This window comes from Aotus nancymaae, unplaced genomic scaffold, assembly GCF_030222135.1.
Source record: "Aotus nancymaae isolate 86718 unplaced genomic scaffold, 86718_ANA_hifiasm-v0.15.2.pri h1tg000040l, whole genome shotgun sequence".
Taxonomy (NCBI): domain Eukaryota; kingdom Metazoa; phylum Chordata; class Mammalia; order Primates; family Aotidae; genus Aotus; species Aotus nancymaae.
Genome location: NW_026988454.1, coordinates 24,961,367 through 24,986,857, shown reverse-complemented (window position 1 = coordinate 24,986,857; position 25,491 = coordinate 24,961,367). Strand labels below are relative to the sequence as shown.

At 40.7% G+C, this 25,491-nt stretch overlaps 1 protein-coding gene across 9 annotated transcripts in view; it reads right to left on the bottom strand.

The window, feature by feature from the left end:
• Positions 1-204: 204 nt before the first annotated feature.
• Positions 205-25,491, bottom strand: part of HIVEP2 (HIVEP zinc finger 2) — a 195,095-nt gene continuing 169,808 nt past the window's right edge. For all 9 annotated transcript variants that reach the window (XM_064360620.1, XM_064360617.1, XM_064360615.1 and 6 more), the window contains 6 exons: positions 19,126-24,693; positions 17,875-18,029; positions 14,319-14,494; positions 10,040-10,141; positions 8,355-9,250; positions 205-2,668 (listed from right to left, as the gene is read on the bottom strand). In XM_064360620.1, the coding sequence (XP_064216690.1) occupies positions 1,844-2,668; positions 8,355-9,250; positions 10,040-10,141; positions 14,319-14,494; positions 17,875-18,029; positions 19,126-24,312 (7,341 nt within the window). In that variant the 5' untranslated portion in view covers positions 24,313-24,693 and the 3' untranslated portion in view covers positions 205-1,843. The remainder of the gene's footprint in view (positions 2,669-8,354; positions 9,251-10,039; positions 10,142-14,318; positions 14,495-17,874; positions 18,030-19,125; positions 24,694-25,491) is intronic.

The window sequence follows — 25,491 nt, the reverse complement described above, 5'->3', positions numbered from 1 at the left end:
CTATCTTCTTCTAATCAGATGACCTATGGACGCCAATGACTGTCTTCTCACTTGTTAAAAGCATTCATTCATACTCAGCATACCTCAGGATAGGCAGAGCCTAGCACTTAAAAGCACAGATGGTATGTTGCTAGTATCAAAATTTCTTTAGAAACAAAATTGGGAAATTAAAATGTAAAGCAACACATAAGAACTAGACACCTCAAGCATGTAATTGTATATTTATTTCTCTTTTTAAAGAACACTCCTTAATGTAATTCAATATACAAACTTGGTTTCACAGAATTATAATCCACTATATAGCACAAAGATAACCCAGATTGTGTGTGCGTGCACACATGTGCGTGCCTGTGCACATGTTGCTGTACCCCTCCCTCTCTTCCACTCTTCTGGACCTACAAAGGCTCTTCCCACCTTCAACGCTAACCAAAAGCCATTGTGAGTATTACATACAACAAACATCATCCTCCCATGAGTTCTTTGCCCTTGAAAGATTCTTTTCCCCATTCCCCCTGAGATAGCCAGGAGTGTGACACTCTTCCCCTGTGCAAAAGGGTAAGGTGACCTCCCCTAACACAGATGTTAACCCTGTTCCCATGTAAACTGGCTGACAGGAAGAGCTGGGGAGCAGGTCTCCAACCCCTTTTCCCTCTTCCACACCCAACCCTCAGAGTCCAAGTGCGACCCTCTGTGTAGCCTTAGTTCCAGTCACCATCCTGTGTAGCAAGAACTAAGGAGATTGCTAAGCCCAGGTCTTCACCATAAGCAGCGCACAGCACTGCCTGCCAAGCCACCGGGCCGGCCGATAACCAAGCTCTACACAGTCCCATGTGCTTTGTCACTTTAATTTTTTAAAGACACCTAGCATAGGTCTGTGGAAACCTAGTGTCCAACGAGTTACATAAAATTGTACCAGTGATGCACTTGTACATATTTACATGGGGTGGAATGTTTTCCCATATTTTTAGATGAGTATATAGATCAACATGTTCACATAAGACCAAATACTTTTAATATTATTTATAACTGATTTATAAAGCTTTGAAAAAACTCACAATAGCACATTGTTTACTTTAATGCTTTACGGTACTATCATTTTAAAATCACAATCAGCACTTAAGTTATAGTCAATCCAGCAAACAAGAGACAAAAAAATATACAAGAGTTAAGAACTGACTGATACATCCTTTATCTTTTTTTTAACTAATGCATAAGTGCAGAATAAGATACTCTACTTTAAATATCTTGTTTACAATGTACATTTTTGTTCTAGTTACGCAACAGTAAATCCCATGCTTCACATAGAAAAGCAATCCACAACATTAAGAAAAAATGTACAATTTATGAAACAAAGTAAATAAATATTAGTATTACAGAATCAGAGCTGTACATAAAAGCTGTTCAGTTTTAATCATATAAAAATATGTTTTAGTGCAACCTCACATATATATTGATGCTGTTTTGCTTTACATCATTTAGATCCAAGTGTCCAAAAAAGGAAAGAAATTACATTTATTACAAAGCAGATACACAAATTCTAAAATATGTACAAATTACTGCTAAAAAATGCTTATAAGAATATAAGCAAAGTAAAGAAAAGGCACAAACATCTGTACAATTTTAAAAGTACCAGACCCAATAGGTTAATTTCAAATTTTGTTTTGGTCAGGCTCATGATGACTTGTTAATTTACCTAATTCTTTTGATATAACAAAAGTATATATAATAGCAAACTACTGTAACTTAGGACAGGCATGCTATAAACTTGATTACCTCCATTTCTAGAAAAACGAAAACAAAAAAATGGGAAAATGTGGAAATGAAAGTCTCCATGCATCGCAGATCAATGTAGCTGACTCTTTTCTGATGAAGGATCTTTGCCCTCCTCTGTGCTTGAAGATAACTCCTTGCTGCTGTGAAAGTCCACCTGCTTGTCATCCACACAACTCTTGCTGTAAAACGTGGAGTGAGCTAATGGAGTCTGTGATGTACCAAAATTGTCCTTTTCACCATCATGCAAGTCAGGGTGGGTGGCTGAGGTACAGGGCTGACCTGGCTCAGGTCTACTAAAGTGTCTAATGCTAACATGTGCACTTCCCAGCGGGTTCTGGTGGGGCTCCTGCACCCGTGCTGGCTGATCTGCCCCAAGCAGAGCTGCCTCTTCTGTGGCAATCCGGAGAGAGGCAATGGCTTTTGTACAAGTCTGTATATTTTCCTCCTGTTCCCGCTCTGTTGCGTTTAGGCTGTCTTCCGAAGTGCTCTGTTTCATCAACAGCCGAGGAGAAGAGGGAGTGCTAGGTGGACCAGAGGACTGCAAAGCGTGAGGACCGCGCTTCTCATGCTGCTTAGAAAGCACATAGGGGTCCTTGGAGAAGGACTCCCCTGACGCACCTTTCTTCTCCTCAAAGCCCTCCATTGGCAGGGGCAATGTGGGTGGAGGATGTAAACTGGAAAGGGCCGGCGGCATGGAGTGAACCATCTGGATCCCACCAACGGGCACCATGGGGATAGGAGCTCGCACTTGTTGCTGAGAGTGGAGTGGAAGATGACTGAAGACATAGTCATTAGGACCCTCAGGGAAAAGGCTGGAGCCTGGATGTTCATAAGCACCTTCTTGGTCTCCATAGAGACTGAAGTAAGGAACCTGAGGTAATCCTCTTCTTAAATTCTGCACAGAGAAACAAAGAGAGCACAACATTCAGATTCTGCTACTCTTCATTCTTAGGTCAAGCTATTAGATCACTCACTCACTCACACATTCACTTCCTAGATAGGCTTCAATACCTAATCCTTTGATCAAGTTTTCAGTTTTCAAGACAAAAGAGATTTCTCTGCTGTCTTTTATAATCCTTATATAAAGGTGTCGGCCTGTGAAAAGTTGCTTTTGCTTTTAAACAGCAAGGTGATAAAGCAGTCAGGGTGTTTTCCACTGGGCACAGAGATACATTTCAGCTCTGTTTTTTCATAAGAGAGAATGAAAAATTAATGAATAATTAGCAGAAAGAGTTTACTGAGCAAAAAAACACTAATAAACGTTAATTATATGTATTTTTAATTCAAAAGGAAATAAAAAGATTACCATCTGTTGCTGTACTGGACAGATTTTTAATATTTTTCTTAAGTGTTGATGAGTATATAATTGGAATGACAAGTCTGAAAACTGGCTTTTTAAAAAAGTTTTCCACAGAACAGATGACAAAATGGTGGTGAGGCCCACAAACTGGGTCCTCCAATGTGTAAGACACTGGTTTAAAGGAATATATTCCTGTCAGGAGATATTCAGCGCAGACCAGGTTCTTCATCCAATAGCAAATCAAGGCCATTTAAGTCTTACATCAATAATAATTTTTTTAAAGGAAACTATCCATCATAGAAGTAGTTAACATTATTATTACAGATAGTTAACAACTTATATTCAACTCCATAGCGAGGTACCAAAGATGACGACATATTAATTCTTTTGTTCATATTATTATTTCCACCTCAATATCTTGTGGGCAGTCAATGAATTAAGGATGCATAAAATGCTCAGCCAGAATTTCAGATTTCATAGTCTCAGTCCTGAAAATGGAGAATTTATTTTCTATACTATTTCTGTGGTGAAATACAACTTAGATTGTCAAATCAGGTTTTAGTGATATTACCATATTTTTAATTGCTGTGATTCATTCTTTTAATGGATTTTCATCTAAAAAGGACTTCATTTATTTTTCTATTTTTTGAGAACCAAAGATAGAAAGATAGATAGATAGATGGATAGATAGATAGATACATAGATAGATAGATACATAGATAGATAGATAGAAACCTCTACAGTATGGTAGTAGTCCAGGATAGAGCCAAAGAAAGTGCTAATTCATTTCAAGAGTGTTTCAGTGCTAAAACTCAAGGTATGCTCTATACCATTAAGGATTCATCCAGTTCTATCTAGATTGTGATTTCTGCTACTCTCTGAGATGCTTAGCTCTTACCTTGCTCTGTGATATATCATATGCAAGCTGGAAACACGGGTTCTCCTGAAAGTGTGAGTGGAATGGTGTAATCATCAATACTATCATTACCAGGACCTCATACTCTGGGAAAGGTGAGAATTTTATGGTACAAGAATCATTTAAATTCTGCACACACACAAAATCCCCCTTGTGTTTGATCGGGTTTAGTAAAGGCGTGTCTCCTTCATCAAACACCAGTTTGAAAGGAAGACCTGCAATGCCTACAGTAACAATCTTTAAAGATAATCAAGTAGGTTTTCTTTTAATCATAGCAATCACAGATTCAAAGTTTAAAATAAATCTAGCTTGGTTAGTTTTCCATTTTACTTCTGGGGGCGATTCCATGACCTCCACTGCATACAACCAATCAGAATGTGGATCTGTGGGGGAACTGAGGAAGTGAACAGAAGTCAGAGAGAGATGTCCTATAATGTAAACTGAGCTGAGGTCACCAACTCCAGGCTGACAAATGGAGTCGTGATTTGTCCTCTAAAACTACAGTACTATTCGACATGTTCTAAATCCAATAAAATCTTGTGGGTGCTACTAATAAATGTTTCAAATTCAGCCCTTTACTGATCAGAAATGAAATGATTTTAACCACAGAGCTAAGTGTACAAGTAGAATTTCTACCATGTGGCCACTTCCAGCGCTCCAAGCCCCACCAGGCATTTCCACATATTCTCTCTCCTCCCATTCACCCTTTCTTCATCCTCCAAAGAAACTCCCAATAAGTTTTCTCTACTTCGGTTTTTACTCCATTTGCAATCCTATTGTTTTGTAGTTTGGGCCACACAAATGTGGTGAACAAACTCCCCGTCTTATTAAATCTCAGTAAGAAAAATTTTGTCACGGAAAAGCAAATAGTGAATTCAAAAGTAGATTGTGTTAAGTGTATGTGCATATATATATATACACACACACAGACATATATACACACATGTAGAAATGTACATACACAGACATCTATATATATGTCTATATGCCATGTACCAGATCTATTACCCCACTCATCTCTTCAACAGTATGGCAGTAGGGACCTCTAAATGCAAATGATCAGAGGGACATAGAAGAGCAAGAGCCTCCTTGGGGGCAGCAGGGAGCAGAGGAGGGAGAGGTGACGCATCTGTGCTCAGTCACTGGCTGGGGCTGCAGGGAGAGCATGGCGTTGGCTTGAAAATAGGCCTGTCCTGAAGGTGCTGACATGCCAGCATGAGGCTGTCTGCCCACTACATTCCTTACAGCTGAATGGCACGTTCTTTCAGGGACAGAAATCTGTATGGGCCACCTCCCTGGTTGCCAGAAACCAATTAAAAAACTGTGGCCAAGAGGTTAAGTGACTTGCCCAGGATCACACAGAAAGCAAGGGATAGTAATCAATGTTGGCTATTTCACTAGACATAATCCTCATCTACACTACATACTGAGGACCTGGACACACCTTTGTCTTTCTTTCTGCTATTTATCTACAAAAGTTTTAAAATGGAAAAGGAAATGTATTGATTGAAAAAAAGATAAGGCCACAAGCCATAATATAATTTCATTTTCATCCTTGAACCACATGTAGTAGACCCTCAAAAATTCAAATTCAGTAAATACTGAATAAATGGATAAAAGATTCTTACCTTTTCATTCTATCTATCTATCTATCTATCTATCTATCTATCTATCTATCTATCTATCATCTATCTATCTTAAAATTAAAACTAACCAGAGGGCACCGGGGCAGAGCTGACAGGGTAGCAGGAAGCCTCTTGCTCTCCTACCTCCCTCTCATCATTTGCGTCCAGAGGTCCCTACTGCCATACTGTTGAAGAGATGAGTAGGGTAACAGATCTGGTACATGGCATATAGATGTATATACAGATGTCTGTGTATGTACATTTGTACATATGTGTATATGTGTGTATACATAAATATGGACATACACTTAACATAATCTACAATTGAATTCATTCTTTTCCTCCAAACTTGTGTTTCCTATGATCACCATCACTCCAAACACAGCCAGAATATGACTATGTCACAGTGAGCTATAAGGTCCCTTCACATCACAGTCAGTGTCCTGTGGTGTGAGAAAGCATAAAGTGGGCAGTGCTTGGGACCAACTGTTCCTGCATCAGGGAGGATTCCCACATCTGTTCCTTCATATCACGGGAACAATGCAGCAGGCTATGCAATCTCTAAAGAGAATTAAACTAGGTAACAGACCAAAAGCGTCATAAATGATAAAGTTTAACAACATTTTAAAATATACCCATGATCTGGCATTTAAAAACACAACAAACCAACATCAAAAAACTGGTACAAACTCAGTGACTACTAAAACTCATCTCTCTCCAAACTTCTGGGCATATATCTAAAAATCACATGAACTCCCTTAGCCCCCTCTTTCAATTCCTTTGCCCAACTTGACTGTGGGTTGCTGTAATTATTTATAACCACAGCATGTTTGCACTAAGTCTACTTTTTCTGACTGAAAAACTGCATGTTTGCAGTTGACTGAGTATGCACCACTCTTTCACAAATGCCACTCTCAATCCACCTGGCCAATGCTAGAACAGGAGCTGCAGGGATGCAGGGAGAGATTTGTCTAACACACCCTACCAGCATCACTGTGTATATACCAGGAAAAGCAGATATCACCCCAGACTTGGTATCCCATGATCCAGGAGATTTACAGTTCTCTTTGGGCTGCAATGGCACAAACTGCAGAAGATCCCTTTTTCCTACTTTTGCTAAGGCACCAAAACCTGTGGAAATGTACCTCTTTTTCTTATTAGCTTCCTAATCTATTAGCAGCACCCAAGACTGGGATGTTGCTAACAGAATCCCAATTGCTATACGTGTTTTTGCAAGATTTGCTTCATCAAGATGAAGTTGGTACCAGACTTGTGAAAAGATCATGCAGGGAGTGGGGAGAAGAACGCAACAGTTTTCCTAAAGTTAAAAAATGACAGGCTGAGCTCAGGATTCAGGGTGGTGGAAGGTGATGAGAGGGAGAAAATTGGCTGACAGGGCAGTGATAAAACAGAGCTGGGAGCTGGCAGTATCTCCTCTGGCTGTGAAAGATGGTGCTGATGCACATGACACAGAGATCCGGAGCAAGAGAGCACAGCAAAGAATAGAGACCAGGAAATCAAAACACATTCAAGGCAGACAGATTCCAAAGGTATCATGCCTCTGCCTATGCTAAGTGCATGCTTTATTCGTTTTTTAAAATCCTACACAAACTGAAAGAGACATCACAGTCTACTGACCCATGGAATAGGCAGGACTCGTGGTCTTTTTATGAATTTGTATGAAACCTACTGCTTAAATGTAATCCATGATGGCTACTGTTATTTTCATTTATAATGAAGGCACATCATAGAAATCTCTGCACATTCTCGCTTAGCTCTCCTGAGTTCCCGTTCTCCTTGGGCCTATGCTTCCACTGAGCAAGTGCACTTGATGGTAGTCATGGCAAGAAAAACAGACATGCTCATGTCTTTGATTTATAAACACACCGAGTGTGTCATTCTTTCCTCTCCTTGTCCCTGACCAGTTTCACATGTCCACTCACGATGGGCAAGGTAATGAGTGTATTAAAAAAGAAGTTTTTGAGGTCGGGCACAGTGGCTCATGCCTGTAATCCTAGCACTCTGGGAGGCCAAGGCAGGTGGATCACTTGAGGTCAGGAGTTCAAGACCAGCCTAGCCAACATGGTGAAACCCCATCTCTACCAAAAAATTAAAAAATTAGCCAGGCGTGGTGGCACACACCTGTAGTCCCAGCTTCTCGGGAGGCTGAGATGCGAGAATCGCTTGAGTCTGGGAGGCAGAGGTTGCAGTGAGCTAAAGTCATGCCACTGCACTCCAGCCTAGGTGAAAGAGTAAGACCCTGCCTCAAAAAATAAATAAATAAAATATAAATTAAAAAAATAAAAGTTTCTGAAAGTCAAGGTTAACAACTGCATCAGAATCCTCACCTGGTGATGAGTTATATAAGTGATGCCTAAATGTCCCTGTGAGTGCACATCCATGCAATTATGCCATTCTAGAGCCTTCATCTTTTTTACTTACAGAAAGGCTTCAGCTCATGTCTATAATTACTTAAGTTTGGAAAGCCTTCAGAAAGGCCTCACCTGTTCCCACTGGGAATGCACTGCTGCTCTGATGCAATACTACACTTTGGATAATGCCACAGCCATGTTACTGACAATGGCATACGACAAAAATGTCTCCCCGCTATTTTCAGTAGCCAGATTCACTCCACCCAAGACGGATACCCATGCTATACTAAATTTCACACCAGTGCATTATCAGGAGGCACCAGTGTGCTTCCACTTATATATTAGAAAGACAAGTGAATTATACTTACAGGAGGCCCCAATACAATTGGCTCTGCTTGCAAATACTGCCCCATGGACAATGGTGGGTTATGGTATAAAGCCCTTCTGGGAGATGGCGCTCTTATGGTGGTCATGTATCTTCTTTCTCTTCTAGGAGAGAGGTCTCTTCTCGTTGTGATATCTTTCCCAGGAGACACTGGCCTCCTTGGAGACAAATGCCTTCTTGGTGAAACATCTCTTTGGGACATCTCTCTCCTCAATGCAGCTTCCTTTCTTGGTGAAAGATGCCTCATGGGTGACAGATCTCTCCTAGGTGATAAGTGTCTTCTGGGAGATAAATCTCCTTTGGGTATCAGATACCTCTTTGGTGAATTATCTCGACAGGGTGAAGAATCATAACCTGGTGAGGAATGGCGGCTTGAGGGTGAGAAGTCCCTGGGAGAGGAGCTAGGCTCTGAAGGTAGCATGCACTCCTCATCCATACAACTAGGTATGTCCAATCTGTCTTTGTCTGGTTCCGAGTCTGTACTTTTGCTCTGGAACAGCCTCTGGTATTCTGTCATCTGAGTATCTTCACATGAGTCACTGGGGGTCATAAGCTGAGTAACTCGAATACTTGGCAAAGTAACCAAATAGCTGATCAATGAAGAATGTCCCAGGGAACTATCTGAAGGAACCCCGTGGGGTACGGCGCCAACATTCACAGGCAAGGAGGAGAATCTAGGAGGCTGAGGACTGGTGCTTCTTGATCTTGTTTTTGGTGTTAAATCTCCCTGGTCATCAAAGTCATCCTCATCTTCATCATCATCATCATTATCATCTCCATCCTCACCATCCGATTCCTCGGCATCTGAGAACTGATGATCAGTTGAAATGCTGGACATGCTATGCTTCTCTGCTGCTTTGTGCAAATCTTCCATATTTTCTGAAACAATTGAACAAAGATAATGGAGATCAAGATTCAAATGTCAAGGTCAGGGTCTTATTTAAGCCCCATCTCTTTCCAAAAGCTTTTTCCAATCCCTAGTGTCCACAGATAGTTATGTCCGAGATCTCCTATAAATGAGGCACTTACCTGTGTGACCCTGCATTCATTCTATCTTCTGATATATCTATTTTTTTCATCCCCAACTTACAAGAAAGATTCCACAGTAGGATCTTATATCTCAGACATCACCCCACTCACAGAAAATCCTCAACAAGTGAGTATGGATGATGTTAATGATGATGCTAGATGGAAAATGAATGCAACAACCTGTCTCTGCAAGTTCAGGCACAAGCGTACGTCTAAGTGATGTATCTCAGGGGGTCTGGCCAACCTCCAGGCCCTCTACTGAGGTTAATGATGTTTGTTTGTTTTCCTACTGGGTTTCTTCTTAACTGGAATAATAATACATTAAAATGCTTTTCAAATTTCCCCAAAAGCCTCATAAAATCTAATTCGCGATCACAAAGCAAGTGCAATTCTATTCCCTCATGGCTCTAAATAGAAGTATTTTCATAGTAAGGCCTTTTTTGCCTTCAGAGTCAAAACTGAAGTGCACTTCTCAGTAGGTTTCAAGAAATTCAATGTTTCAGGTTTATTTCCTAGATTTAGTATTTAATAAAATGAAAAGAGATCATTTTTTAAAAATATCTAAACTTATTTTACCACTTCAGCCACAGAGCTCCAGTGTGCACAGTGAAGAGGTCTGTCAACTAAATTATGATATACCTGCTTCCTCAGTTTCTGTATCATCCACCGATGTCATTGAGACTCCCAATTCCAGGCATTTTTTCATATGTGCTTTAGATTTCATATGCTTCGTTAGGTTACCTTGAAAATGTAACCAAAAAAAGGAGAGAAATCAGTTGGTTATCAAATTAATAACTGCTGATGACTGCTCCAAATTCAATGTGAAATGGACTAATTTTATTACATTCATCATGTAATGCAAATTTGTTTCTAGCCACTACCCCTTGCTTCAACCTTAAGAAGAATAATCTGGTTTCTGAAGGTATCAATCCCTGAGGGCTTTGGCCCAATCTCATATTTTCTTTATTCTAGAAGAAAGGTGAAAGTCCAGGGTCACATCTTTTCAAGAGTAGGCACCAAGCAAGACTGAAAATCCCAGACTTTTCTGCCTGAGACGGGATCTCATATTCATCCAGTGTATCAGCCTCCTGGGTGGGATTCAAGAGCTGCACATAATGGAATCTGTGATGTACTGAGTCTTCACATAAACAAGGAAACACAAGCTAGCCACACACCTCAGAGATACTTCAGAATGAAATATTCTCAACACACCCACTGGGCCCTGACCTTCTGTCATTGATCAGCTATAGAGTAACCTCCGAGGATCTTCAATGTTCAGAAGAAAAATACATACAAACTAATGTGAGGGCCAACTTTGTCAGTGCATTGAAAGATCCATACAAATAATTAGCTAACTACTCATAGGGAGCATTATTCCAGTATTTAGCGTCTATCTGTCTGGCATATGTTAGCAAACGTTATGAGAGCAATTTCTAAAATTCTGGAGCAGCAGCATTCCGTTTTTATTTTATTTATCTTCAGGCTCCTATCATGCTAAGAAAAAAGAAAGGTTTCATGCTGAATATGTTATAATGATAACGGCATATACAATTTTATGTGTATATACGTGTGTGTATATAAATTACATATATAATTTATATAACTGCTTTATGAAATATGAGAAATTTTGAAAACATCAATCCAATCCCTCTTGACCTAGAATCTATAGAAAAAAATACACACACACACACACACACACACACACACACACACACACACATAAATTCTATGCCATATAACTTATCAAAAGAGATTCAGGAACTCATTCAGTTGGAAGGAGCCTTTACATTACTTCAGTGAAAATAGCCATAATGTTATCTGTACCTTTGACAATGCTTTAACAATGTGCCAACAAATACTTTAAGAGAAGGCTCTGTGAAATCTCCGTGGAAACTCAGCCTACTGGCATAGTTTATTCCTCTTGTAGGGGTGTTAAGCTTGCTATTCATGCATGAGCCACAGTTAAAACTGGGACACTGTTGTTTATTATTTTACTCATATTGCTGTATTATTTACTTATTGCTTACATATTTATACATTTTACATGCTGTTGTGATAATTCTAAATGTAGAAATATTTCCAGGCCCCCCACTGCTCTTATTTATCAAAACTTATATCTACAATTTTTAAAAGAGCTCAAAAATGTTATAGACATATCAAGAATCCTTAAATCTAGAAAATTAATGAAATGTATCTATAAATTAATAGGAATCATCTGCTTCTGCCTGAGTGCAAGTATGCTGTGGATGTGTCTAGGTATGACTGCTAAGCGTGTCAGGATGATTTGTTAAGATCTGAGTATGTGTTTCTTTCTTTTGCACTTTTCTCTCCATTCCAAGGATAGTCAGGCTTTAGACTCCCATCTTCAGAATAGGTCTGTAGCTAGAAATCTGGATCTGAAACAATCCCACCATGGCTTTAGTTTGTGAAAGTCATGAGCTGTGGAAGTAATGCATAAGGACAAGGAGAGTGAAGGAGATTGGCGGGGGAGGCCCCTGAAGAAGTGGCACAGACAAGGAGAAGGGATTGGTCGTGCAAGGGCGTTCCATCTGTGCTCAGATTACAATGTGGGTTTGGACAACAGGCATTTCAGTCGGAGGTGAAAACTGGCAGGGTTTTCCAGGATGTTTTGCTCATTTTAAGATTCTGAGACATTTGCATATTCCCAAAGGGTGACAAGGAAACTCCAATAATGACCAAGAATAAATGATTTCTTTCAGGAGATGATGATTCAGAGGCAGACTTAATTTGATTTTTAAAAATGTCTAGAGATGTGTCATTTCTTCATCCAGTTTTCCCACAACTATACTTTCAGCAAACTCTTATGCCCAGTGAAGATATGTATTATTTGTAATGACTAGTGAATTTGCAGTATTTCCTAAAATCAAAGTTTTTATTTTCTTATCTCCTAGGGAATCTCTTAGTAAAGTTCTATATAAAAGGCTTGAGTGTGCAAAGGTGAGTGGTATTTAATTCCTCAAGGACCTAGAAATAGAAATTCCACTTGACCCAGCAATCCCATTACTGGGCATATATCTAAAGGATTATAAATCATTCTATTATAAAGACACATGCACACATATGTTCATTTTGGCACTGTTTACAATAGCAAAGACTTGGAACCAACCCAAGTGCCCATGGATGATAGACTGGACAAGGAAAATGTGGCACATATATACACCATGGAATACTATGCAGCCACAAAAAACGGTGAGTGTGTGTCCTTTGCAGGGATATGGATGAATCTGGAAACCATCATTCTCAGCAAACTGACACAAGAACAGAAAATCAAATCCTGCATGTTCTCACTCATAAGTGGGTGTTGAACAATGAGAACATATGGACACAGGGAGGGGAGCATCACACACTGGGGTCTGTTGGGGGGACTAGGACAGGGTCAGCTGTGGATAGGGAGGTTGGGGAGAGATAACATGGGGGAGAAATGCCAGATATAGGTGATGGGGGGATGGAAGGAGTAAACCACATTGCCATGTAAGTACCTATGAAACAATCCTGCATATTCTGCACATGTACCCCAGAACCTAAAGTGCAATTAAAATACACACACACACACACACACACACACATATATATAAATTAATTAATTTTTTAAAAAGACCATATGAGTTTTTTTGAAATGCAAATGAACACACACTTTTTTTCAGCTTCAAATGAGGCATTCCTGTAATATAGATACCTTTTTAATAAAAAGAAACAGAGATGTTGGAAGGCTATCCATTTACACTTCTAGAACCAATAAAACAATTTAGGATTTTCAGCTGTAAAAGAAAATTGGTGTACATTTCTCTACCAAAGATTATTTTACTTGATATTTATTTTTTCTTGAGGGATATCAGAGCAGATTAATCACTATGCAAATTTAAAGTGGTGAGGGGTGTCTATAGTATCCACTAAACCTAAGGTAAAGCACACTTCCGCAAAAGTCAAACCACCTCTAATTCACTACTGTTTGTATTCTGAGAATACCAGGCTTATGAATTTTTTCATGATATTACAAAAAATAGAAATATAACCAAAGTAACTTCCTTGAATAAAATATTTTTACATAAATCTACCTGTTAAAACAGATTTTTTTGGAGAAATAAAATTCTTTTTTATTATTATTTTTTCTATTGTTTTTTAATTGTATTTGGGCTCTGGGGTACGTGTGCACGTCCTGCATCCTGCAGGATTGTTGCATAAGTATATACACGCCATGGTTGTTTGCTGTCTCCATCCCTGCCCCCACCATTGCCTACACCAGGCATTTCTCCAGGTGTTATCCCTCCCCGTTCTCCCACCACCCCCCCGCTGTGCCCCCCTCAAAAACAGATTTTTAAAAAATTTCCAGGCAAGTCCTAGTTTTATAAGACTAACAGTTAAGTCCTGAGAGTCAGAAATTGTCTCTGTGCTGATAAAAACAGGGAACACAAGCTATCAAATTTCTATGCATAATTAATGCAACTGTAGATGGAGGGGCCCACCTGGGAATGTGTGGGTCTCTACATTATTTATAATCTTGAAACTGACCAAGAGCACACTTTTTTTTTCCCAGCTGCTGCCTTGCTTCTCTAATACCACAGCATGTGCAGGATTTCAAAACTGGTGTAAATATTATCTAGACCACATAACATTTCCAGCATGAAGTAATAGCTATCCAGATGATTCTTACCCACTTCCTTTGGAGACAACTGGCCTGGACCTATGTCTATTGCTCTTAATTAAGTCATAAAAGGAGCCTCACAGTCTCACATACATCCTTTGGTCACTTACTTGAGGGAGAAAATACGTTTTGTGGAATCATATTTTCACAAACAAAACCATCTTATTGTTGGTGAAGGTTAGTTATAAAATAGTACTCAGAAGTCTAAATAGCCAGAGAGAAGTATTTTTCCTCTCAAACAAGTCAGATTTGTACCTTTCGTTTTGAAGGCAAAGTTACATAACTTGCATACATAGGGCCGAACATCAGTATGGGTACGGATGTGTTTTTTGAGCATGCTTGGCTTCTTACAGCGAATCCCACATTCTTCACAAATGTACTTTCCACGGCCACGTCCTCTGACATATACATAATCTTCATTCGATTTGTACCTGTTTTAAAAAGGGAAATCCAGTATGTTTTCAAATATTCTTAGCATGCTATGTTAAAGCAAAAGCTAATTATTTGCACGGCAAATTTTTGTGAGGGTCTTTTACAGACAATTGTTCAACTTTACTTCTATGAAGCCTGTGAAATTTATGTGGTAAATGGCTGAAAGAACTAGATAATAGATTTGGCACTGTAAACAAAATGTAATGCTACATGGAATCCAAAATGGAATTGGCCCCACTATTACATGTGAATTTACAGAGTTGGGAAATAGATCTTCAAATTGATTTATGTAAACCTCAAAGAGTTGCAGAGTTGCAGACCTTTGGATTGGATTCTAGTATGGTCTTCAATCAAGGGACCTACAAAAATCATACCAGCATATTCATCATGTATCTTTGTTAACATTACATCATCTAAGATGTGCATGTACAAACATACAACCCTCTAAATTTGCTAAAATAAGTATAACTGATAATAGAATTCTTCATTGCAAGTTCCTACTCTATTTTTACAATCCTGGCACGAGAGTGCGTCAGAAATTTCTAGTTTACACAGGGTGAGCTCAGCTCACCAACTGTTGTCTACAGATTTGATCTGCTCTTCTCAAAGACCATGAATCTGTACTAATGTGGAGTCTAAATTTCAACTAGCTTTTTCAAGGTACTGTTACATAATGAAAACTAGAGATTCTATTTTTAATCAAATTTGCATTTGTTTCCAGAAGGCTTTCATAGAGATGTTGGAAAGGATATGTGAGGTCATCTTGCTTAATCAAATCGGCTAGAAAAACAGTCTTAGGTATTTTCTTTGATAATCAAGGGAAGAAATCTACCCAGTGCTCAACCATTCCATTTTAGAATACAATAAAACATGATTTGTCATAGAATACAGATATATTAAATGGACTAATTCCATGACTGCCATTATCTCTTAAGTCAAAGCTGGGTGAGAATTTTGGGTTTAATGTTATTCTTGGAAAGATATTCCTTTTGGGGAGTTCTTTTCATAACTTCCAAAGGTAAACTGACATGCAAAATGCCCTAATCCACTGTAAATTTAGATAAAGGCACTAAATTTATAGTTTTTTACATTCTAAGAGCATTATAAATTTTCCTATTTTATTCTAGCTAATCCACAAACAAGAATAAAAGCAACTTTAACTTCAGTCATCCAATCCATTGGAATAATTTTAAGAAAGGAAATCCATCCACATATTTAAATACCAACTCTGTTTGGGATTCACATCTACTCTTAAGGTTATCTACTTTTTGGTCAGTACCAATCCAGATGGAAGTTAAGTAGAATCAAAACTATGAATATTCAATTTTGCATGTCTTTGGTTCCTTTAAATTTCTACCCTTTTACCAGGAATGCTGATTTCCATTTGTCCTTCAAAATTATTTTGAATTTTATCTTTGTCTTTTGCAATAAAGTAGAAAAACCCTCAAGATGTAAATATCTTTTACCTTTAAATTTCACTATTCTCTGCCCCAAACTAGATGAAATTGCTTAAGGGATATAGACTAAAACAATTTTATAGAAAGCTGATTTTCTTCAGGAAGGATACCTCAAGCTTACTATAGCCCACCACCATAGTGATGGGAAATGCATTTTATCTTCAAGCAGTATAATTTTATTTTCAATGTCTTAGCTGATTAACTTGCTTTCAGATAAAAATACAGTAAAATTTTGTATAAAACATAAGTATGTATCAGAAAAACCTGTACAAATAAAATATCATACAATATGTACAGGCCCATGAGTCTACTTGATAAGAGAATTGATGGATTTTGAAAAAAATTCAAAGCTATGTTTAACTAAATTATTAAACCCATCAATTAGATAATATATACTTAAAATTTTGGTCAGTAATACTTTTTATTTTTTTAGTTATCACTTTGCAATCGCCAAAATAAGAGGAGGTAACACAAGGTTTGGAAAAAACACTTGGTCACCACCAGGCAGAAACTGGGCCACAGATTAAGAAGTAACTGGGACACAGCCCATAACAGGGGGCAATTAAAGGAGGAGGAAATGAAATATGGGCACAATCCTTTTGGATCACCAAAACACAGCAATAAAATGTTCACATACGGTTTTTCACTTGTGTCCTTCATTAGTGGAGATGGGCTCCCCAAAGCACAGAGTAATTTGGAGGTCTCGCTAATCTATTGGTACAAGTGCACTGCTATGAAGGCTGCTGAATTGAGAGGGTTGATTCAGTCCCAGGGACCTCTCAGTCTCTGAGGAAAGATAAAATCTATATTTCTCTTGTTTGTGTTAAAAGATGGGGGATGTCGAAAAATATCAAGACAAGATTCATGACTATATATAATAATTGTACACAGTTTTAGTAGTGAAAATGTTAGACATCCAAAGGAGGCAAAACTTCAGGGAGAACCAATAGAATAATCCATCTCCAAACCAGTGATGCTAGGTGAGAAATGGTTATTTCACCTCACTGAACATTCCACACTTTATAGTCAAACAAATGACATTATTGTCCTCCAAATATAACTGGAATAAAGTCATGCCCATGAAAATAAATAAATAATAGATTTTTTGTAGAGATAAGGCTAATTACATCATAATCTTCAAAATGTGGTTGGTACACTTCAAAATTTTTAAATTTTAAAAGCATAAGTGTAGGCTTTTCCTTCTATGTGACTGGATGAAAGATACATTTCATCAAAATCTAAAACAAGATATTACACATGTAATTTTTCTTAATTACACAAATAACAAAGTCTTTGAACCTTATTATTTGCATTTCTATGACTCAGGACTCAACATTTGAAAAGAAATTCCTGAATACAGAGAAAGTGTCATAGACCAGAGAAGACTGGGAAGGCAAGACAACTGAGTGCAACGTGGTATCCTGACTTGGATCCTGGGACAGAAAAGGATATTGATGGAACTGGTGAAATCGCATTTAAGTCTCCAGTTTAGATAATAAGAGAAATAAACAAATTAACTAGTTCTGAAGATCATACGTGATTGTACATGATCTGATTTTTGTAAGCATAGAAAATATGCCCATCGATAAAACAAATACCTATAAAATGATTAAAGAATGAACGAACTTAGATGATATCAGTGTCCATCAATTTAGTAGATTTCATAATAAATTAGAGGTGTGAAAATTTAAGGAAGAGGCTTGCATGATATCCAGTGGGGACATTTTCATGAAAAGCAAGTTCCAAAAGCAAGGGCATGAACTTATTATCTATTACCAGCCAGACTTCAGAAATGTAAATAGAAAAGGAATTCACTTTCAGCTCCCAACCAGATTAGACAGCACTTTTTCCATGCAGACATTCTGGACCATTTACTCTGACCTATAACTGAACATTTTACATTTGCACTTAAGTTTCCTTACCCTCCTTCAAATATTTTGATTCGGATTGGCTCAGTTTGTTTGGATCCAATATCTTTATCTCCATGAATATCTCCTTTCCCTCTTTCCTTTAAGATATTTCCCACTAATTTCCTTTCTAGTTTGCTGCCAAATAAAAAGGATGCATCAGGTTTCATCTGTAAGACAAGAAGAGAGAATCATTTCACATGTTTTCTCTAAGACATAGTCTCCAAGACCCTTTCCCTATTTCCCACTCTTCCATAATCTCTGAAAATGATCCCAAATTCTGTACTAAAAGGCCAGGAACTAGTTTTACAAAATAAGAGCCACTAGGGATAAAATCCGATAAGAGTGGCAGTTTCTACTGAACAAATTCAACATTCTGTTAGATATATATAATTTAGATATATATACTATATAAATATATATTTTATATGTAAATATATGTACATAAACACTCAGCACTCACTCTGTGCAACTCTATCAGAGACTTAAAAGACATATTCTGTGTTCTGAAGTAGCAATGAAAACAATCTATACTAATTAGGGAAGTAGTCTCAAAAATTATTGAAGGGAAAATAACAACTGATATAAGTGAAAATGTATTTTTAAATCCTCTATTTGCCTCCTTGTCAATTTAACATAAATTCCAAAGTGCCCCTTAATATTTTTATAATTTTACCTGGAAGGCATTGATTGTTCTTGTAGGAATAAACCAGTTAGCAACTTGGAAAAATAACTTTTGAAGGAGATAGATACACAAAAACGAATTTTAGTGAAAAGTCTTGTCGATGAGAATAAGCCCTGCGGCATTTGCAAAGCTCAGTCCTCCTTCCTCATCTTTCCTTTTGGCCTCCTCTCTCTGCTCTGTGGCCCACTTCACAGTTCCCTGAATTCCTTGCATCCAAAGAAAATTAGACCTGCTAGGTCACTCACAAAGGTCAGAAGGAAAATAACCCATGGGAATTGATCCCAGTGGAGGCTTTCATGGCACCCACATTTTTAAATTTTAAAAACATTAAGTGTAGGCTTTTCCTTCTGAAAATACTGAAAGTGACACTGTCAGTATTTGGACCATGCCTGAGACCTCAGAACCAAGTGCAGTCAGTGGCTTCTTCCACTTTTGGGTAAGGTCAGACCTTCTGAGAAGGATGTCCCCGCACTGACTTTCATTTTACTTGTATTTTTTTTAGGCCTTATATCCTTCACTATGCAGTCTGCTCAGCAATCAAATCCACAATACAGAGTTCTTCCTAAAACAATGTTTGTTACCTGAGTAAACTGCTTCCAAGCACTTGACGATGTAAGTTTGCCGGTTCCAGGCCTATGCATAGCAGCCAGAGTATAAATTTCTGCAGTGATTTTTTGCTTGGACCTCAGAAGAGCCAGAGTGGTCTTGGTGTTCAATCCTGATGGGTTTGGGTTACAGGAACTAATGCACCATGAAGCATAAACGGAGGATTTGAAGGTGGCCTGTTGCACATAATTGGGTTTTGTATAATTCAAGAAGCACCAACTCACTGTAGTTGTTGTCCGCAGACTGGGGAACTGAAGAATCTGCTGGAAATCTGCCATGTCCGTGAGAAGAAGAGTCGAGTCTGCCACATTCCCGCTGGGGGCAGAGGCCATGCGGACCAGCATGCCGACAGGCCGCTTGTGGCCCTTTCCTTCCTCTTCTGGCTGACCATCTCCTGCTGGTAATGAGGAACTCTGTGGGCTCATGCTCATGTCCGATGCAGTCTCATCAATATCTAATTCATCGGAAGACTCTTTGCTTTCAGAAGGCCCACAGGACTTCTGCCCTGGAAGCGATGCCTGGGAACTGGAAAGCATCTCCTTGCTGGGCGGGAATGGCTCCCGGGAGGATGGGCTAGCAGAAGGATAGTCTTGAGATGAGGAGGGTGACAGGGAGGAGAAGGAAGATGACCCTGACTGCAAGCCATCTTTTGGCTCAGAAGCACACCCTTGTCGAACCAGTTGGGGTTTCTGGGGGCGGGAGAGGTCCTTTTTGATGTCTGAGTTGGTCAGCTCCACAGCACTAAGCTCCTCCACAATCTGTCCATACATCTTTTCTTCTTTGACCCTTTTCTGCTGCTTGGTTTCCATGAAGAGCTCCAAGCTACTGGCTGGAGAAAGCATTCGCTTGCTACCTCCCAGGCTGGCCACGCTGTCGGAGGTGGAAGGCAAACACAAAGGGATTGAGGATTCTAAGCCAAGGGGTAGAGTCTGAGGTGCTTTCCAAATGGGGTACTTTTCCAAGCCCGCATGCTGCCCCAGCACCTGGGCAATGTTGAATCCTATCCCTTGCATGGCTGCATTGGTGACCAGTGTCCTTTGGGTCATATTCTCATCGACTTTGCATATGACAATGGCAGGGCTATTCTGCCCAAGTATCTGAGAAATGCTTGTGTACATGACGCTTCCATAGGATGGTACATGCGTCTGGATCCGAACAGGAACCACTGTTCCCGGGAGGGACTGCAGAGGCCCAGCATTTGCTGAGGCAAAATCTTCTTGAAGAACCTGTTCAGAGGGTGTTTCAGTGGACTTGCTGCTCTGGTCTGATGGAAACTTTGGAAGAAGGTTCTTTGGGTGTAGCCCTGATGCTCCTGAATAACAGGGGTAGGTCTGCTCTTTTGTGTGTCCGTAGTCAGCAGGTTTCTTTCCAGTGTGCTCTGCCACATGTTCTAAGGGATAGCTCGAATGGATTTCTGTCTGATAAGAGGGCTTGCCATAGCTCTTCTGAGGCTGCTGAGCAAAGGGATGTGGAAAATGCGCCTGCCACCAGGGAGGCTGCTGAGCTGGTAAATGAACCATACAGACTGTAGGATACTGAAACTGAAACAAGGCATTCTGGATTGGAGAAAATGGAATTGTCTCTTGATGTGGAAATAAGTGTGGCTGTTCAGGTAAGTGCTTGCTTGTCATATAGGATGTTGGTTGGATCAAGGGATTTCTCAAAGATTCCTGACTGTCCATGTGCATGATCTGTGGCTGGGCCAGGTGCAGTGGCCCTGAGCTCAGCGGGGCACAAGGACTTACCACCTGCTTCCCTGGGTCCTCTTGCTGAAGAGGAGGCAGCACGGCAGGTGGGCCATGGTGCCACCCGGACCGGAGGCCAGCATGCAGATGCTCTAGCTGCTCCTGCTTCACGCTTTGATCCATGCCAGCCTCACCCTGGGCGATTTCTGGGGAGCCGCTGAAGGAAGCTTGCCGCACCAGAAAGCATTTCTTCCTCTCCCTGGACGGTGACACCGTGGAGGCTGCTGCTCCTGACACAGGAGCATGGGACAGATTCCCATAATCAAATGATTTGCTCCGAACTTCTGGGACTTCCGCTGGGTGAGGACAAGGCATCTGCTCTGATGAGCAGCGTCGCATCTCTTTCTGGTGGTGATGGCCTGGGACAGACAATGAGTATGAACCAGCAGGGACGGTCAGAAACTCTGAATGCTTCCCAAACTCATCCTGCTTAGGAAGTGCAGAAAGTTTACTGGTTTCTTCTCTTTCAAAAGACATGGAGAAACTGGAGCTGTGGGACAAGTTGCTTTCTTGGCTGGGGCTGCGGGAGAGGCCTGTGCCTGTGGATTCAAAGCTGGACTCCCCTGAGGAGTGCTCCATATCTGCAAGTCGAAGACGCTTCTTTTTAGGTGGCAACTTCTCCGCGGGGAGTTGGGAAAGGGTCTCGCTTCTTTGGGGCCACTGAAATTCTTCCACAGGCTTCTCTGGCTCTTTGCTCTGTGCTTCTTTCTCCTTCTCGGGTTTATCAGGCTCCTCGGTCACTCGAATCTCAGGAACCTGGATGTTGTGTTGCCGAACTAGCCTGGGCTGTGTGTGATAGGACTGCTGCTGCACCTGCTGAGATGGAGAGGGTTTCCCCCCACTTTCTGCACCATCCCCGGGTGGAGCCCACTCAGGACTCACTGGGGCTTCTGAAATCTCACTGTCGCATGTCTCCGAAGGGGAAGGGGCTTTATCCTGTGTGCAAGCCACAAGTTCAGCTGACTCAGATCTTTCGAATGAATTGGGTCGGCTCAGTGAGTTGGTGTGCTGAATCACAGAAATCACATTTCCAGGAGGTTTCCTGCCCCCTACGTCTGACATCTTGTCTGAATCAATGGCTGACGGTGACTCCTCTGACCCAAGAGATGGACTTCCAGACTGCAGTTGGGGTCGACACGGGTCAAAGCGTTCAGTGTAACCATGAGAAGGGTTTTCGTGTCCAGTCATGGCAAATCCACTCCTGACTCCTTCCTGCATCTGCAGTTTGGGGTCATAATCAGAAGCCATGATACCCACAGGAGTGCTTACAATGCTGCTGCAGATCATGGGGGTGTCCTCTTCATCCCCTACGCTCTTCTCTTTCCGGCGTTTCCTGTTTTCACAGGTAGTTCCAAACAGGCTTGGTACTCCCTGCAATGGCACCACAGGATCCATAAAATATTCTCCACCATGTTTTAAAGAACTCAAGCAGGAAATGTCCCTGTAGCTTTGCTTTGGTGTTTCAGAGTCGTCCCACTTCTTATAGGGTTTCCGACAGATGTCATAGTCATACCCAACCCTGTCCCCAGAAGGCAATTTCTTTTCCTTCAGGGATGAACTGCTGATACCTTTCAACATCCTGCCGTGGTGCTCCACCTCCCCATGGCCCTCCTGTACTGAAGGCAGCTCAAATGCCGCTTGTCTTCTTAGCATGCGCTGCGGGGGTATGCCCACAGTCCCTGGATAGAATACATCGTCGGAACCAGTCATCCTTTCATCAAATGAGTGACTTCCTCTCAAAGAAGGAGGAATGGTTAAATTAGTTGCTGAAGAAGTCGGCATTGAGTTGCTTCTAATAAGGGGTGAAGAGTCTACAGGAGCTTCTAAGAGAACCGGGCTGCTGCCTTGAAAGTTTGCTGGATAAAGTTTTCCTTCATTTCTGATGGGTGGAATAATCTGGGGCTGTCTGGACTCACTGTTGAATTTAGTGGATTTCAGCATGCTCGTTTGACTGGGGTCGACGTCTCCCTTGCTTGGGATCAGCTGTGAAACAGGATCTTCAAACATCTTGACATCTAACCTGGTGTTTACGTGAGGTAATGGTTCCATTATGCCCTTCCTACCCACTGCGGCACGCTCCTGACTTGTGGTTGTAACACTGAGTGCATTTCTCGGACTGAGCCGACAGTATTTTCCAAAGATGATTTCTTCATAAGACTTTGCATTTGTGTTGGGAGGGCTTATTTGCTGCTCAGCACTTTCTGAGCGAGAAAAGTAACCAGAATCAGTGCTTCCTTTACTGTGCGGGCTCAGAAGGTTGAGCGATGGCTCAGAATCTTGTCCTTTTTTCTCCGACAGTCTTAGTGCAAGTTTCTGTTTGACTGTGTGCGAATCATCAGCCTTAGTACTTAAAGATGGATTTGGTAGCATATCAGGGCCAATATACGGAGAACTTTCGTTGGGAAGAGGAATCCCACTTTTGGGGATAATCAAAATCGGCACCTTCATTGGACCTCCCAGTGATTCTTCCAATGACCCATGATAGCCACCTCTGCTGGCAATGTCCAGTGGGATGGGTGGACCAGGACTCATTTTGTCAGAGGCCTCGGCAAATAGAGAACTCTCCTCATCTGTGTCTGTACTCTGTTCACCATCTGAATGTATTTCTGCCTCTACATCAATAAAACCAGCCTCTAGGTCCAATTTAGATACAGCTGACTCTGTGAAGGGTACTAATCCTGCCTTAATTGCATGGGCATGTGACTTCCTGTGCTTGTACAAATTGCTCTTTGTCTTGAAAGAGAAACCACAAGGTATACATGGATATGGCCGCTCCCCAGTATGGGACCTGATGTGTTTTTTCAGTACGCTAGGTTTGGCACACGCTCTGCTGCAGTAAGGGCAAATGTACTTGCCAGGCTTTTTGGGTTTGTGCTCTTTCTTGTGAGCCTCTTCTGCCTGTTCGATACTTTTCTGGGAGTATTGGCTATAAGCAGGGTTCAGACTTGAAATCTTTTTTCTAGGATAACCACCACTGTGGCCATGTATAGGAAAAGGAAATAAGTCCTCGGAGGCAACGGATGGCAAAGGGCCAGGGAAAAGCCACGGAGGACCTTCGAGGCTCTGATGTGGCTTGGTGCTGTGCATGACCCCCTGTGGCAATGAGTGTTGAGGGAAAGAGAGTGAGTGTTGGCATGAGTAAGGACTCGGACGATGCGGTGGATATTGCTTCTCTGCGACTTGCTGCACCACTTCACTAGGGGAGGCCAGTTTCCCAGAAACAAACAGTTGTGCTGATGCTGTGTTTCCTATTTGCTCGGGCTCTATTTGTGGTTGCCGCTGCTGTCCTTCTTGACTGCCAAAAGTGCTCATCTTAATAACAGCTGATTGTTCCTGTCTCCATCTACCTGATGCTTTATCAGTTTCTCCAGACCTTGAGGTAGCTTTTTGTCCTAGAGCTGTGTCCCCAGTGTCCATTTTGTTACACAAGGTCTTAAGTGCTAGTTCCCCTGAAGGCGGTGCAGACTCATGGAGTGTCTCCAAAGCTGTGCTTCTTAGAGCTTGGTTGCTTCCATGTTCCACGGTGTCTGCAAACTTGCTGATTGCTCCTTCTCTTTGGAACCTTCCACACGCACACCACAGTCGATGGGCATTAGACAGTAATGTCCTTGGACCAGGGCTCTAACACAGTTCTCGCCATTGTAGAAGTGTCCATCCAAAAGCTAAGTGCAAATCTAGAAAGATTTCTTATGGCATTTGAAAATTTTCAACCAGGATGAAATCGGGATGATGAATAGTCTAGGAGAAATTTTGCCCATCAACTGGAGCAAAGTTCAATTGCCAGTTTCATAAAATGACCTGAAGAAAAAGAAAATACAAAGAGATCATCGTAATAGTTTCAAATAAGAAACCAAAACAAATCCTAACTAACCAACCAGAAATTAGGTAAATCTGAAATGTTTTTTTACTCCAAGGACTTATTTCTACTGCGATTACATTAATTCCACAAATATATATTAATTTCAAACTCAGCATTAAGTCATAAGCATAAGTCTCTTCCATGTTTGAATTTTGGGCACTCTTTTAAATACTTCTTAACTTTAGAAAACTATCTGAAGGAAAATCCTTGATGGATATGAGCTACAAAAGTGTAAGATTTTAGAAAGCCTCATTAACAAATTTAAAGCTATTTCTAACCAAGTTTTATATGGCCGCTCCCCAGTATGGGACCTGATGTGGTTTTTTCAGTACGCTAGGTTTGGCACACGCTCTGCTGCAGTAAGGGCAAATGTACTTGCCAGACTTTTTGGGTTTGTGCTCTTTCTTGTGAGCCTCTTCTGCCTGTTCGATACTTTTCTGGGAGTATTGGCTATAAGCAGGGTTCAGACTTGAAATCTTTTTTCTAGGATAACCAGCACTGTGGCCATGTATAGGAAAAGGAAATAAGTCCTTGGAAGCAACGGATGGCAAAGGGCCAGGGAAAAGCCACGGAGGACCTTCGAGGCTCTGATGTGGCTTGGTGCTGTGCATGACCCCCTGTGGCAATGAGTGTTGAAGGAAAGAGAGTGAGTGTTGGCATGAGTAAGGACTCGGATGATGCGGTGGATATTGCATGCCAAAGTGTATTACATATCTCCATATAGAAATACGTTTCAC